The 17,417-nt window shown below is 39.7% G+C and overlaps 1 protein-coding gene across 1 annotated transcript in view; it reads left to right on the forward strand.

Annotated features, from left to right (window-relative positions):
* Tbca (tubulin folding cofactor A) overlaps positions 1–17,167 on the forward strand; it is a 63,512-nt gene extending 46,345 nt beyond the window's left edge. Inside the window, exons 3-4 of the mRNA XM_036206700.1 lie at positions 3,748–3,834; positions 14,214–17,167. Of these exons, the coding sequence (XP_036062593.1) occupies positions 3,748–3,834; positions 14,214–14,294 (168 nt within the window). The 3' untranslated portion in view covers positions 14,295–17,167. The remainder of the gene's footprint in view (positions 1–3,747; positions 3,835–14,213) is intronic.
* The last annotated feature ends 250 nt before the right edge of the window (positions 17,168–17,417 follow it).

Raw genomic sequence — 17,417 nt, forward strand, 5'->3', positions numbered from 1 at the left:
TCTGTTTGTCTTTACTGCTGCAGTGTTCACAGGGCTTAATGCATTTGCACTCTCTTACGTGAAGGTTGTATTTCCTTGCTAAGCTGCAGTAGGGTTTGTTGTTGTTTATTTTACATCCCAACCACAGTTTCCCCTCCTTCCTCTCCTGTTTGTTTAAGCAGCATAGCTTACTGTGCTTGTGTCTAGGCCTTTCCTGTCTTTGCTCATTTTTGTCTACTATTTCTATAAATTGTTTAATGGAGATCCCCATCTGTATATGTTCATTTGTTTTTCTGTTCAGTTCATACACAGGATCATACGTTACCATGATATGCTCAGAATGTTCTGATAATGTGACAGTCCTTTTGTCCCTAACAGCATTTCTTGTTCTGTAGCATTCTACTCTATAATATTAATGTAGTCACTTCTGCTGTTGTTGTTTTATGTTCCATATCTTTTTCCATGCTTGTATTTTCTGGTTTTTGTTTTTTTTTTTTTTTTTTTTACATCTGAAGTGAATTTCTTAGATGCCATATGGTTGGGTACAGTTAGTCTATCTCCATGCTTTAAAATGGTATACTTACACCATTTACATTCTTGACAGTTGGTGTGTCAGAGTTTACACAGCCCCCCTTCCCCTCAATGAATTCAGCAATAACCAGGGAAACACAGTCAAATGGATTCCTAATTCACTGTGTGCACATGTTAACATTCTTCCACTATATAAAAGAGAAGACTTAACTAATGTTGCAGTAATTTCTAGAGCTCCATCTGACAAGTTGATATGAATATCATTGGCTCCCGAGACAGCTGACATTATTCTGTGGGCTGGTACAACTTATAGGTCTAGTCCATCCCTGGTTACAAGATCTGGCTCACCAAAGGAGCTAGAAACCTTAGCCTAATCAGTTGCCCAACAGCTTAACATTGGCTGCATCGTTTCATAGAATTCTTCCTGTGACAAAAGAAAGAAAGAAAGAAAGAAAGAAAGAAAGAAAGAAAAGGAAGAGAAATTCCTATCAATTAGAATGTTTACTTTTCACTTTTTATGTTTGATCATAAAAGAAATTAATCAACTTTTAAGTTCTACAATCTTTAGATTGTTATAAACCAAGCCTTGCCTATTCTTCCCTTACTTCCATTTTACCAAAATACTCAGAAAAGTTATAACTTGTTTTAAAGTCAATTTCACATGACTGGGGATGGCACGCTATGGTGTTCCCCTAAGATTCCTTATGAGTGCACTGACTATGCCAAGACCCTGATTTTTTTTCTCAGACATAATGCAATAAGCATTAGAATAAACCGTTGTTTGGATCTTCTAAAGAAAAACACTGAATGAACAACACTCATTAGTTCAGTTGAATATTTAGGGATGTCTTCTTTGTCTGATCATGACTCATGCTGTTGTTAGTTGCTGCCAGATGGAATCCCAGAAAGTGGCACTAAGTCCCACTCCCAGTGGAGAAACTGTCCCTGAATGGGAGCTGCTGGAGAGGGAAAGTCGCTGACAGCAGGTATACCAACCCCGGTCCAGGAATAGTTGGCCAACATAAATTGAACTTCATGGTTTTTTTGTGGCCTTTTTGTTTGTTTTGTAAAAAGAACAAGAACTTGGCTGGGTAGTGATTTGGGAAGAGCCAGGGAGGAGTTGAGGAACAGCTGAATATGATAGTAGGAAATTCTCAGAGAATAAAAAATTACCCATCAGTCCTGATTCATTGCTCTAAAGGGAAGCACTCAGCTTGTGTATTTGGTGCAGGTGTGGCCTGTGGGATCCAGGTTTCTGGGTGCTCCTTTGGCATTCTGGGGCGTCACTTGAAGCAGTGTCAGCTGTCATGTCTTCATGTCTGTACTCCTGTGTTGGACTGCAAAACTGAGCCTTCTCTTTGCAGTCTGTGTCCCCCGTCCTGACATGTATGCATACAGTCAGCCCTCAGTGTTCTTGGCCCAGTTCCTTTTAGAAAGTGGTGGCGTGTATAACCTATACACATATTGCTGTGTATTTTAATTCATCTCTAGATTATCAATGATACCAAAATGATATAAATAGTTGCTATGGTGTATTATTTTTAAGGAATAATGACAAATATTACAAGTGTTCAATGCAGGGGTTTTTTGTTTTTTAATTTCAGTCTACTGTAGGTTCAATCTGCAGATGTGGAATGTGTGGTTATGGGGCTGAATGTAGAGGAAACATAGTGAATAGTCAGGATAGAATGCAGGGGAGTAGACTTTGGCCCTGTTGGAAGTCAGGAGTTCATCTTGCTAGACTCACGGAAGATCTTGATTTGTACTAATACAGAGGAGATAATAAAGAATAGAAATTATGTTGGATAGTGATGCTTAAAGTTCATTTCAGTAACATTAAGGCTTGGGGAAAAATTGTAAATATATATTTTAACTTGTCATGAGTTTGACCTAATTCTTTTAATTCATTATTTTATTCCTGTAAGCTGTTCTGCAGGAATTCCACAGGAGAAATCTGAGATGTTCCTGTTTTCACATAGATTCAAACCAGATATACAAAAATAATTCAATGGCATTGATTAAATATCTGTTTACCTGAAAGTAAAGTCATGATCCTATACTTGAAATTTTAATCTGTGTCTTATTAGTCAAAGCATTCTAAGTTCAGCCGTATATTTCCACCCAAGAAATGGGATGTGGATAGAAAGTAACTGTGTGTTATGATGATTTAGTACAGTATGAGCTATGACAGATTGTCAAAGAAAGCATGAAGATTCTGGGACCTACTTACGTCTCCATTATAATTATCACTGCCATTAAATTGTGTGCATTCTGTTTTATTTCAGCTAGGTAATTTTGGTTAATTTTGTACCTATTTCTCTGAAGGCTTTTGACCAAACAATTTTTGAGAAAAAATATTATCACAATATCTGTCTCTGAGAATAATTTATGGAAACAAAGCTTTTGTGCAAACTGAAGAAAATGGCTTAAGTCCAACATCTTGACTCACTACTGACCGAGTTTCCTAGTTTTCCTTTGTGTTTTGATGTGGTATAATATAGCTTTGAATGGTAGATTTTACATTCCCAAAACATCCCTCAGAATAAGTGTCCCTGTGGTTAATTCTTCAGTGTCTTCATGAAGAATAGGCAAGAAGTTCAGATTCATAGGGTGGCACATTGGTAATTTGGCTCAAACTGCTTGGGGAGAATAATCTCTCTCCTAAAATGAAGCCCAAGGGTAGGTAATAACTTTTTATGCATGATAAGCATCAGAATATGAACCTGCTGGTCTTTGCTTTTCATTTTTCTTACCTCTGTCTTTCAGTGAGTCCCTCCTGCAGTGTGCACACGATGTGATCAATAACTCAATAACTTCTCTCATGCAGTAATTATCTCCCTGTGATACTATCTGAACACTGTTTTCCTTTATTACCCAAAGATGCAGGGGATATTTATATAACCAGCTGATCCCATTTTAGATAAAGGTGCTTTGTGACAGCAGGGGAATCATTTACTTTAAATAGCCTTTTAAATAAGTGCTGAATGAAAAGCTTTGCCAGTTAATTTTCACTTACCATGAGAAGGTGATTACCAAAAGGGAGAAAAGCCCAAAACTTTGTGTAAGTTCTGCTTAGAACTTGTGCTTTGCAGATAATACAATCTGATAAACTCACCTTGAATTAGAGCATTGAGTCACCTAACATGGTTCTACTTTTTATTTTCTCTAAATCATTAGTTATATGCCAAGGTATAAAATTAGTTCTCGTCTAGACATTTCTCACAAATGTTATTACAGGCAGAAATCCTGCAAGAGTCCCGGATGATGATCCCAGATTGCCAGCGCCGGTTAGAGGCTGCATATACTGATCTTCAGCAGATATTAGTAAGTAAAGATTTCTTGAGCTATATTTAAATTGTCTTCAACTTAATATGCAGAAAACTAAAACTTGGAATACTTAACACTGCAGCTATTTGAAGAGATAGATTTTTATTCATTTGTCCCGTGTCTTGGTTTCTTCTCCTATTGGATGATGAAATACTCTTGGAGAGTTTCATTTTAGCTCTGAATTCCATGTCACAGTCCATCAGAGCAGGGAAGCCACAGTGACTTGAGAGAGAGCTGGTTGCATTGTATCCATAATCAGTAACAGGATGCAGTGGATGCATGTGTGTTTGTCTCCCCTGCTTAGGGATGGTCCAGCCCAAGATAGTCTCCTGATGTCATACTAGCATTAATGTAGACAGCCCTCACTAGGGTGCCTGGAGGCTTGCCCCCAGGTATTGACATTACTAACCACTGTACCCTGGGAACCAGCATGCTTTTAAATATTTAAAGAATTTTACTTGGGTCTAAGTTATGACTCAAGTTTTTTCTGTATGTGTATTCTACTTACTTATTAAATATTTGAGCCATAATAGCTGGTATACATAGTACCAGTTTTGACCAGAAATATCTATTTGTTCTTTGTACATACTTTTTTTTTTTTTTTGATACATTAACAGCCAACTGTTGGAAATTTGATTTAAGCCAGTGTCTCAAATTAATTTGGCCCTTGTGTAAAAGGTCTGGAATTATTTTAGATTCAAACCTAAATTAATTTGAGAAAAGGGGGGCCAGAAGGTAATAGAAGCAGACCTCTCATGAAGCCACCTGAATTGGGTTGTACTGTCATGCTTCCTGGTACACATGCTCTGAGAAACAGTGGTTAGTTGAGTTTATAAATGAATCAAAGAATAAGTAAAAGTCATCTTATTTCTGTTTTAACAGTTAGACACATGCACAGTGCTGTGTCTTAGCTCCACTTTCTGTTGCTGTGATTAAAAACACCTTGGAAAAGCAACTTACCGGACAAAGCTTATGTGTCACAGTTCTCTGCAGTCTCTCTGTCACTGGAGGGAAGGCAGCTGCAGGATCCTATCCCTTCATCTGCAGTGAACCGGCCTGACCACTAAAGCAGCCCTCACAGCTTTGCTCCTGTCTACCTGGCACACAGACACTCAACACTGTAGGCTGTGAACTTCTCTACCCGTAAGGCCTGTTCCCAAAGTCTTACGTTGTCTCCTAGTGTAAAATGTGGGCCATCTTTAAAAGTTATTATCTTTTTATTTTAAAATAAAATATTATCTTTATTATTATTATAATTATTATTACTTATTACCTTTAAATTTTCTGATATTTTAAAGAGTCTTATAACTGTGAGTTCCTATAAAATCAAAAAACAAAAAGTTGTATACTTTCAACATAAAATAGTACAGAGTAGACATTCCTATTTCAACATTGAAGAAGTAGGGTGTAACAAGAAGTAAACAAATGAAACTCCAGCAGAGAAAAGGCCAAATCCTGCAGCTCTTTGTCCTGCATCTGGGGCTTGTGATGAACCCGGCTGAACCCCAGCGGCTTGGCAGCGCCACACTCTTCCAGCCCTGCCGCCTTAGCACACACCTGAGGGTCCACTCCATACCTGCCGCGCTCCTTGAAGGATGCCCCGTGCTCCTGGCTTGGCCTGGGGTTCCACTGCAGCTTAAGCTTTACTTTATGGATTTCCCTCTCAGGGTCTCTTCTCACAGGCACCGCCTCCACACCCACAATGCCCAGCCTCAGCTGCTCTCAGTGACCCACACACGCTTACATCTTTTGTGACTTCGGAACAGATACTACATGGACAGGAGCCAAGTGCTGTTGACAGCCTTTCCCCTCTGGACCTTAGTTGTGTCAGCTTCTGTGTGCTGAAGACACACTTTCCTGTGCAGTTCCTTTCCAGGAACGGGATGCCTTAGGCTGTCTTCCTCTAGTGACTTTGCATCTTCTCAAGATGGAGCCTTCCAGACCCTCTTCCCTCCCAGTGCCGCACAAGAGGCTTCTCTGTGACATGCCATTATCTTTACATTTAACCTCACTCAGGTCCTCAGACAAGAGCAGGAGGAAGCCACAATGTCACAGGAATGGCCCCTAGCCCACTTCCTGAGAGTCCTTCTCTCTGTAACCTTCTATGCTGGCCCTCCTCCACATTATATTCCATTTTCTCAGCATTCTGCTCTTCCACACTTCCACTAGAATGCCCATTAGCCTCTGCTTTCATCATTGAATAGATTTTCTAAACCAGTGTACCAAATACTCCTACATTCTTCCCACAAAACAGTTCCATTTGCCTAAAAGCCACATGGTCATGTTTATCACAGCAGCTGCCCTACTTCTCAGTACTGGTTTTTACCTTAGTTTTGTTTCTTGTTGCTGTGGTAAAATACTGAATAAAAGCAATCAACTTAAGGGACAGAGAGGTTATTTGGCTTACCATTCCAGGTTCCATCCCATCAAGGTGGCAGGAACTTGATGTAGTTAGTTTTCCTGCCTGGCCCACAGTCAGGACAAATCTCTCTCACCCTCCAGGCCCATAGACACTCAGACCCAACCAAGTAAGCACACAGAAACTTACATTGTTTACAAACTGTATGGCCATGGCAGGCTTCTTGTTATCTGCTTCTTCTATCTTAAATTAACCCATTTCTATTAATCTATAAATTGCCACATGGCTTGTGGCTTACCGGTGCCTTACATCTTCCTTGTCATGGCAGCTGGCGGCTGGCAGCTTCTCCATACAGTCTTCCCCTTCCCACACTTCTCCTCCTTGTCCCGCCTACCCTATCCTTCCTGCCTGGCTACTGGCCAATCAGCACTTTATTTATTTTAACCAATCAGAGCAACACATTTGACATACAGAACATCCCATAGCACTTCCCCTTTTCTTTTTTTTTTTAAAGCAAGGTTTCAACTTTTATATAGTAAAATTTCAGATAACAAAACAATTATCAAGCAAGAATTACAGTTATAATATTAAAGAAGATATCCTATCTATCTTATATTTGTGAGTCTAAGGTTTTATATCTAACTTATCTTTTATTCTAATTGAGGAAATTAGAACTATCTTGTCTTCAACCACATCAAAGACCTCAGAAGGATATAATATTACCTGAGAACCAGGAGAAGGATACAAGCAACTTTCAGGAGTCTTGAAGGGTAGACAGAGACAGCTGGCAGCCTGGATAGTCACCTAATGTTCCTTTGTAAAGTTGGGGCATTTGTCTTCAGCCCACAGGGCTAGAGTCTCTTGGTCACTTTTTTCAGTGTCCTGTAGAATGTCTGGCAGTTTCCTCTGCGAAGCAGGAACCTGAAGGACCATTTTGTCAAGCAAAGTTCAGTGGTCACCTTTCTATAGGTCCTGCATGTCCAGCTGATCAAGCAGTCCAGGGAAGAACAGTTTCTTGCCCAAATGGCTATTGTTGCCAAGGTGAAGATAAACTCTATATGAAGTATCTTTAATGCCCATCCTCCTCTCTGAAGTAAATCTGGTGCTGCCAGGAGCAGATATGTCTCACTGTCCAGAAAGTCTAAATTTTAAAAATATTTTAAATGCCATATTCTGTAGACCTTTGAAGTGTTTGAAGATTACTTGTCTATCTGAAATATATCTATGTGTACCTAGAAAACTTAACATGACTATAAGTTTGACTATCACAGAAGACTAATTGATCTGTATTTCTTAATTATCCATTACAATCTAAATGAGTTGCAGAAACATAATACCTCAAACAAGAGTAGAAATATATATACAGAATAACAAAATTAACTCCAAGTTTGTATCAATAGACTAAAATCTATACCAATGTAAGACATTTTAAACAAGTTGTTGTTCTTTAGAAGTAAGTTCATTAATCTACCCTTTCATCCTACTATATCTATATCATATGTCCTTTTTTTTTTTTTTTTTTTTTAGAAAGAGACCACATTTTCTCTGTCCCACGTCAGAGGGCTCTTCTGATTTGGGACACAAGAATCTCTTAACCTTTTTTTTTTTTAAGCAGTATGTCTGTGTTTAGAGAAGGAGTGAGCCAATTCCATCTCCAAAGCCAGCTTGATAATTTTGGGAAATTGGGCGTAGTTCTCTTACTACTTCCTGCTGGAGGGAGGCGCTGTATCTTATGGGGACAAAAAGAAAATTTTAGGATTATGGAGTAGTCCGTGAGGGTAAACCTCTGAGCCAGTTGCCTTGAAACCATTCTGGATGTCGGATCATCTGGGCCATGGTGTCATCGGAGACCTTTCAGGTGGTCTTGTCTGGTCAAACCTGATGTATCTTAATCTGGAACAAATCCATAGCCTCTGGCTTTCTGTGGAAACAAAAGCAGAGACTCTTTTCCAAAGCAACATATCCTTATATCCAAATTTTGAAGTCAAGGTACCTTTAAAATTTACATATTTGTTTAACTCAACAGCTTTTACAAGCAAATCTTTTTCTGTAGTTAAAAATCCCAAAGACAACATAAACCAGATTCTCTGTGTAAACTTGAAGCAGCTAGTCACATTACATCTGTAGTGAAGAGCAAAGAGGAATGAGTTAATGTTTCCAAATGATTCTAGATTGTAGACAATCACACAGCATCAGAGCCAGGCGGAGCTCTGTGAGTTCGAGGCCACCCTGGGCTACAGAGTGAGTTCCAGGAAAGGCGCAAAGCTACACCGAGAAACCCTGTCTCGAAAACAAACCCAAACCTTCACAACTACCCTAGTTTCATATCACACACATACACATCCCCCAGGAGAGAGTAAGACCACTACTACAATTTTTGAGCCACATTTGAATCAAGCTTTATTAATATTGGCCAAGTCCATACCCAGGATACCCAGAGAATGGCTCTGTTTTAGGTTAGTCAGGTGCTTATAAAGGCAAAACACACAAGGCTATGTACTTCCTGCCTTCATCCAATGGGACAAGCGTGCATCCTGACATACTTCCTGCCTACATACCTCCAGCCCTGTGTGATCCAGCACATCCTGTGCAGTTGGGCAACCAGCCTTGGTTATAGAAGTGAAAACATGTGGCTCGTTATCTTACATGAACAGCCCCCAGCATTCCAGGAAGTTATCTGTGCCTGGGCAAGCGGACTTACAGGTTAAAGGCAGTTTTGTTTTATAGATCTCTTAAGCACAGAGATTTAAACTTAAAACATAACTTTAGTCCTTACAAAGCAACTTCATGGAGAAAGGGTTTAATTTTGCTCACGGTTCTGGATTTTAGTTCATTATTATGGAGAAGTCAAGATGCAGGAACTTGAAGCAGCTAGTAATGTCACATCCACAGGTAGCAGCAGAGGAATAAATATACGCATGCTCACTTGGCCTTAGTTCAGTTTCTCTACTCTGCTATATTCCAGGACCCCCAGCCTGGAGAATGGTGTTGCCCACAGTGTGCTGGGTCTCTATACCCACAGACCATCCCCCACAGACGTGCCTCAGCCAACCTAATGCAGATGGCTCCTCATGACCCTCTCTTGGGATTTTGGATTGTGGCTAGTTGACAAAGCTGATTGTCACAGTGATCAATCATTGTTGCTGTTTGATAACTGATGAACTCTGACATTTCTTTTACTAATCTTATTTTTAATGTTCATATTTCCTATGCTGATACTAATTATTAGATACATAGCTGTTCTTTCCCCTACTCATAATTGTTCCCTTAGGAAAAAAGTAAAGTATTTTCAGTATGCTCATATATAGTCTAGGAGAAAGAATGAAATTTATGTTTACCAACAAATTCTGACTAAATCTATATGGCACAAAAAAGAGGAAAATGTTTTTATTTTATGTACTAGTTTTGCCTGGAATTCTGTCTCCATAATAAAGGTTTTTAAGGATCATGAGTTTCTATGACTCAGCAGTTTTTTTAAAAAATATTTACTGTTTTTAATTATGGGTATATACACATGACTGCAGATAGGTACCACTGAGGCCAGAGGCATCTGACCTGCTTGGAGCTGTGAGCACCTAAGATGGGTGTATTGGTCGAGCTCTGACCTTTGGAAGGCCTCAAGTGCTCTTAATTTACTTCACCATCTCTCCAGCCCTATAACTTCTTAAAGGCAGGATGAAGCTTCACAATTAAAAGAGGTGCTGATATTTTGTTTGATGTCAATCTGATATACTCATTAATAAGGCAATCCACTTCTCTAATTCAGTTGTACTTTACTTGTGTGATGTCAGTGACAAGCTTTGGTGTTGGGCATAATTGGAGTATTATTTTATACCGGGTGTTGTTATGTTATTAACTAACACATTAGCAGATCCTTGTTTTTACTTTATTTATTTTTTTCTAATTAATTTAATTTCACATATCAGCCACGGATTTCCCTGTCCTCCCTCCTCCCACCCCCAGCCTTCCCCCCATCCACTCCCCATTCCTACCTCCTCCAAGGCAAGGTCCCCTGGGGACTCAGCTCAGTCTGGCAGGTCCAGTCTCTTCCTCCCTACACCAAGGCTGAGCAAAATGTCTCAGCATAGGCCCCAGGTTCCAAAAAGCCAGCTCATGCACTAAGGATAGTTCCCGGTCCCACTGCCTGGGGGCCTCCTAAATAGTTCAATCTAATCAACTGTCTCATTTATCCAGAGGGCCTGAACCAGTTACATGGGGGCTCCACAGCCATTGGTTCACAGTTCATGTGTTTCTACTAGTTTGGCTATTTGTCCCTGTGCTTTTTCCAATCATGGTCTCAATATCTCTTGCTCATGGAATCCCTCCTCTCTCTCTCTCACCACTTGGACTCCTAGAGCTCCACCTGGGACCCAGCTGTGGATGTCTGCATCCACTTCCATCAGTCACTGGATGAGGGTTCTATCATGACAGCCAGGGTGTTCGGCCATCCGATCACCAGAGCAGGTCAGCTCAGGCACTCTCTCGACCATTGCCAGTAGTCTAATGTAATGGTATCTTTGTGGATTTCTGGGGACCTCTCTAGCACTCTGCTTCTTCCTATTCCCCTGGGTCTTCATTTATCATGGTATCTCTTTCCTTGTTCTCACACTCTATTCCTGATCCAGCTGGAACCTACTGTTCCCCTAAGCTCTTTCTCCCGACCCTTGCCCTTCATTACCCCACCCACCCACCCACAGTTTGCTCATGTAGATCTCATCCATTTTTTTGTCATTGGGTGATCCCTGTGTCTTTCTTAGGTTCCTCTTTACTAGGTAGCCTTCTTGGAGTTGTGAGTTGCAGTCTGGTTATCCTTTGCTTTACATCTAGTATCTACCTATGAGTGAGTACATACCATGTTTGTCTTTCTGAGTCTGGGTTATCTCACTCAGGATGATTTTTTTCTAGATCCATCCATTTGCCTGCAAACCTCATGATGTCATTGTTTTTCTCTGCTGTGTAGTACTCCATTGTGTATATGTACCACATTTTCTTTATCCATTCTTCAGTTGAAGGGCATCTAGGTTGTTTCCAGGTTCTGGCTATTACAAATAATGCTGCTATGAACATAGTTGAGCATGTCCTTGTGGTATGATTGAGCATTCCTTGAGTATATGCCCAAGAGTGGTATAGCTGAGTCTTGAGGAAGATAGATTCCCAGTTTTCTAAGGAAGTGCCATATTGATTTCCAAAGTGGCTGTACAAGTTCGCATTCCCACCAGCAGTGTAGGAGAGTTCCCCTTGCTCCACATCCTCTCCAGCATAAGCTGTCTTTAGTGTTTTTGATCATAGCCATTCTAACGGGTGTAAGATGGTATCTCAGAGTCATTTGATTTGCATGTCCCTGATGACTATGGATGTTGAGTAATTCCTTGAATGTCTTTCAGCCATTTGAGCTTCTTCTGTTGAGAATTCTCTGTTTAGCTCTGTAGCCCATTTTTTAATTGGAATGTTGGTTATTTTGATGTCTAGTTTCTTAAGTTCTTTATGTATTCTGGATATCAGTCCTCTGTCAGATGTGGGTTTGGTGAAGACCTTTTCCCATTCTGTAGGCTGTTGTTTTGTCTTGTTGACCATGTCCTTTGCCGTACAAAAGCTTCTCAGTTTCAAGAGGTCCCATTTATTAATTATTTCTCTTAGTGTCTGTGCTACTGGTGTTATATTTAGGAAGTGATTTCCAGTGCCAATGCATTCAAGACTACTTCCTACTTTCTCTTCTATCAGGTTCAGAGCACCTGGATTTATGTTGAGGTCTTTGATCCACTTGGACTTGTTTTGTGCACGGTGACAGATAGGGATTTATTTGCAGCCTTCTACATGTTGACATCCAGTTATGCCAGCACCATTTGTTGAAGATGCTTTCTTTTTCCCATCGTACAGTTTTGGCTTCTTTGTCAAAAATTGTATGTTCATAGGTGTGTGGATTAATCTTCAGTTCGGTTCCATTGGTCCACATGTTGGTTTTTATGCCAGTACCAAGCTGTTTTTATTACTGTAGCTTATGGTGATATTTCCTTTGTGCTGAAATGTGATTTTATTTGTATGTTAATAAGTAAAGTTGCCTGGGGGTCAGAGCTAATAGCAAGCCATAGCAGAAGCTGGGCGGTGGTGGCACATGCATGCCCTTAATCCTATCACACTGGCAGTCAGAGTCTGTGTGTTCAAGGACATAGCCAGCTTGGAGACACACACCTTTAATCTCAATACCAACCATAGAGACCTGGAGGTCTGTATAGACAGGCAATGACGAGGAGGTCATGTGGTTGGGTTTACAACCAATGAGAAGGCAGAACAGAAAGTCAGTAAAAAGACAGACTGACAGGAAGTAGGTCTGTTTCTCAGGGGAAGGACAGCAGCAGAGCGAGGGGTAAGAAGGCGGTTTTAGTCTCAGCTTTTAGCTTCTGCTCTGACCTCTTGGGCTTTTAACTGCATTTGGCTCTGTGTTTCTTATTTAATAAGATCGGTACATCTACAGTAGCTCTATAGTAGAGCTTGAAGTCAGGGATTGTGATGCCTCCAGAGGTTGTTTTATTGTACAGGATTCTTTTAGCTATCCTGGGTTTTTTGTTTTTCCATATGAAGTTGAGTATTGTTCTTTCCAGGTCTGTAAAGAATTGTGTTGGGATTTTGATGTGGATTGCATTGAATCTGTAGATTGCTTTTGGTAAGATTGCTCATTTTTACTATGTTAATCCTACCTATCCATGAGCATGGGAGATCTTTCCGTTTTCTGACATCTTCAATTTCTTTTTTCAGGGACTTAAAGTTCTTGTCATACAGGTCCTTTGCTTGTTTAGTTAGAGTTACCCCATGATATTTTATATCACTTGTGGCTATTGTAAAGGGTGATGTTTCTCTGATTTCTTTCTCAGCCTGTTTATCATTTGTGTATAGGAGGGCTATGATTTTTTTGAGTTAATCTTGTATCTTGCCACCTTACTGAAGGAGTTTATCAGCTGTAGGAGTTCTCTCGTAGAATTTTTGGGGTCACTTATGTATACTATCATAGCGTGTGCAAATAGTGAAAGTGTGACTTCTTCCTCTCCAATTTGTATCCCCTTGATCTCCTTTTGTTGTCTTATTGCTCTGGCTAGAACTTCAAGTACTATTTGAATAAGTATGGGGAGAGCGGACAGCCTTGTCTTGTTCCTGACTTTAGTGGAATTGCTTTGAGTTTCTCTCCATTTACTTTGATGTTAGCTGTAGGCTTGCTGTAAATTGCCTTTATTATGTTTAGGTATGTTCCCTGTATTCCTGATCTCTCCAAGATCTTTATCATGAAGGGGTGTTGGATTTTGTCAAATGCCTTTTCAACATCTAGTGAGATGATCGTGGGGTTTTTTTTTCCTTTCAGTTTGTTCATATGGTGTATTACATTGACTGACTTTCGTATGTTGAACCACCCTTGCATCCCTGGGTTTTTTACTTTAAAAAAAAAAAAAAAAAAAGATTTATTTATTTATTATTATGTATACAGAAGAGCACGCCAGATCTCATTACATATGGTTGTGAGTCACCATGTGGTTGCTGGGAATTGAACTCAGGACCTCTGGAAGAGTAATCAGTGCTCTTAACCTCTGAGCCATCTCTCCAGCCCTTTTTTTTTTTTTGGAGCTGAGGATCGAACCCAGGGCCTTGCACTTGCTAGGCAAGCGCTCTACCACTGAGCTAAATCCCCAATCCTTTTACTTTTAATACATTGTGAATAATCTTTTTTGTAGGATAATGTTGGCCAAATAAGAATGATTTTAAATTTAATAAGATTTTTATTTAATTACTTAATGCTAATAATTTTAGGCAATTGTGTTTATAATTACAACATGAAAATACATAATGTGAGACTATACAATAAAAACAAGCTAACCTTTCATTTCCTCTGTTCCCAGTAAGAAAGGAGCAGAGGTGGATAATTTAGAAATCCTGGAGTCCTTTCCTTTAATTCTGGGTTACTTACTGGTCTGTAGTATCAAGTATGGAAATTCCTAAAGGACAAATTTAATTGTGCTCTTTTTCATTTCAGGAAAGTGAAAAAGACTTGGAGGAAGCTGAGGAGTATAAAGAAGCACGTGTAGTTCTGGATTCAGTGAAGTTAGAAGCCTGAAGTTTCGCTCTACAGAGTGTTTTTTGCATTAAGTCCTGGGGTCCACTCTACAATTCATTATTTTTGGCCACTGCTGTGTTTAGTAATATGAAAATGTGATTCTTTTTATGCAGTTGCATATATTTTTCTTTGCATAACTTAATGTGTCAAATAAATGAGTTCATCTAATAAAATTGTTCATTTCATACTTTATAAAAATTTCAGTCGGCCACTTAGTTAAATGGTTGTTCATTAAGTCACATAGGTATTTTTGATATGTGTCACTTTCTATCTGAAGTTTAAATAATTTAATTGTAGATTGGTTTAAAAATAAGTATATCAGCTGGGGAGACTAGGGAGGAGTCCCATCTGTGCAGCTGTGGGAGCCCGTGTCCCTGCTGGGCAGACCCCCCACTTACTCTCTGTAAGAGATCCCAATAAACTCGTGGGTTCCCCAGCTTGAACTGTGGCAGAATCATGCCTTGGTGTGTGTTGGCCCTTATGTCGAGGGGTAGACTTGCCTTATGTGTCCCCAGGAAGTTCAGCAGCAGGACAGCACAGCCAAGTGTGGACTGGAGCTGGTGCTTCTCGTCCTGTTTCGGTGTGGTGCTAGTGAAGGGCCGTAGGCCTCAGACATGGTGGACAAGTGCTCTGCTACCAAGTCACCTCTCCCACTGGAGTTTTGACTTCCTATTCTGAGATAGGCTCCAGTTAAGTTCCTCAGGTTCCCTGAGCTCACAATAGAGTTCACAAAGGCCTTGAACTTAATTCCGCCTGTTTCAGTATCCTGACTCACTGGACTTACAGACCATTGCTACCAGATGCAGCCAAACTGTCTTCATTGACTAGAAACAAGTATTTTATCACCAAGTATTTTTCCTGCAGGATTATAAACCTATTGGCAAATCATTTAAGGGTTTTTTTGTTTGTTTTTTCTCTAAAGTACACAACTCACTTGGTATCTTATATACCTGGAACATGTGGGTAACTTCACGGCCCCAGCTGAACATGGCATTGATACAGTGAACCAAAATAGTACTAAATAACATAGGAAGTTTAGAACCACAATGAAGAAAAGACACAATGCTAGAAGTACTTGCAATGGTGGTGTGTTGATCTGGTTTTCTGGATGGTGAATGGTCACCGGAAACTCTCAGGACTGAAGAATAGAAAATCCTACACTCTCCTGGTATTTCTGAAGTCTCCCTAGGAATGCACCCTCCTCCTGTCTTAGCCTCTCATTTGTACTTGGCTATGGGAAGATCAGTGCTAGTGAGTCATTTCTCCCCAGTGATCCTGACAAGAGCTTTCTGGTTGAGCTTTCAATCATTTACATTTCTTAATGGGTGTTAATTTTTCCTTAGCCTGTACTGCACCATGTAAACAGTTCTTAGGAAGAAATAGGATGGTGTCGGGGGTGGGGGCACACTGAAAATAAGCACATGTTTGTAAGTAATGAAAACTAATTAATATAATGTGTATCTAACATTTCTCAACTTTCTGGACAGTAACATTCAAAGCTTAACATTTTACAACTGCCTATACCTGTGAACTGAATCTCTTCCAAATTGAGTAGTCAAACTTGTTTAATCTAAATCACTTTGCAGACTTCATCACATTAGTTGGCTTTTTAAAAACCCTATCAAACTTAATAAGGACATATCCTATAGTTGGTTGTCATTTAAATCTTATTATTAGGTCATTTAGATAAACCAAGGACAGATTAATCCCTTCTTTGATGACAAATTGGGAATTTTAAATGTCAGTGGAAATCTGGTGTGTGAGAGCAAGAGTTCTGAAGCTTTGGCATTAAAGGGTTAATCAGATGGTGTCTTCCTTGAAGCCCTGTTGAGTGTGTTAGCTGGAAAGAATTGAATGGTTCAGAAATACTGTACTGTGAAATAAATTAGAAGTATTAGTGTAATTGAAATTCAAGAGTGCTTCTTAAAATCCACATCATACTCCACTACTCATCTTCCTGCTCTTATGAGAGGTATTTTCCACTGGACACTCACACAGACATGTAGAATTACCTTACAGTAAGCCTGTGCCTTCCTTCTATTGTATGCCTTCTGATGCTTCGTATTTTTCAAGGGAAATATTTTCAGTATGTATTTACAAAAAGATGTAAATAATTTTAATGCACAGTTCTTTCAAATTAATGCAGTTTTTTCAATAAAAGATGAATGAAAAATGGTTCATAGAGGAAGAAATGCAAATGGATAGTTGTGTTCCTAATGTTATAATCAGGTTCAAATAGATAATGAATACCAAGTTGTTAGCTTGGTGTACTTAAGTATCAGCTGATAAGACAGACAAGGGGAAGAAATGAGAAATTGCCTCAGTAGAAGTTGCATTGTTCTCATTATAAGCAGCTGATAAGTACCAGGAAACATGGACTACCTGTACAATTGGAAATTAAATTAATACAGGCACTTATAAAACTATATAACAGTGAAGGCTTGCATTATGTCACCCAAGAAGACATGTTGAAGACCTAACCTCCGCAATTTGAGAATGTAGCTGTGTTTGTAGATGGGATTCTTGTAGAAAGAGATGACACCATTGATTCACCCAATAGGACTGACATTCTAGTATTGAGAGGACAGGGGAAGGCCATGTGACGTCCCTGTGAGCTACAGGCACCCAGGTGATGCAACAACAAAGAGGCAGGCGTGGAGTATTCTCCCGTGGTATCTCAGGATCTGACCATGCTGATGCGCACAGAGATGTGAAACAGTCTGACCTCACGCCCAGGCTGTGGTTCTTCCAGCAGACATAAAATGTGTGTGTAGAATCCTAAAGCTCTCACGTGTGGCAGCAATAACCAAACAGAAAAGGACTAAGCTCCAAAGAGTCAAATAAGACACTTTAAAAATAACTTGTACTATATATGGAGAAAAAATACTATGGGAAAAAATGTTATTTCTTGTGTTAATTGAAGTTTAATGAATAATAAATGTACAACAGAGTTTGGAGCAAGGAAGAATTTGACAGAATGACTTTGAAATCCAACTGAAGGATTTTTGTTGTTCAAACAGGAAGCCATAGCTGGGAGCGAAATACGAAAAAGAATGTTGAGAAAGCCAGCCTGCCTGCTATTACAACTTACTCCAACACCTGAGTATGTGACACTTGCCTAGT

This window comes from Onychomys torridus, chromosome 15 (genome assembly GCF_903995425.1).
Source record: "Onychomys torridus chromosome 15, mOncTor1.1, whole genome shotgun sequence".
Taxonomy (NCBI): Eukaryota; Metazoa; Chordata; class Mammalia; order Rodentia; family Cricetidae; genus Onychomys; species Onychomys torridus.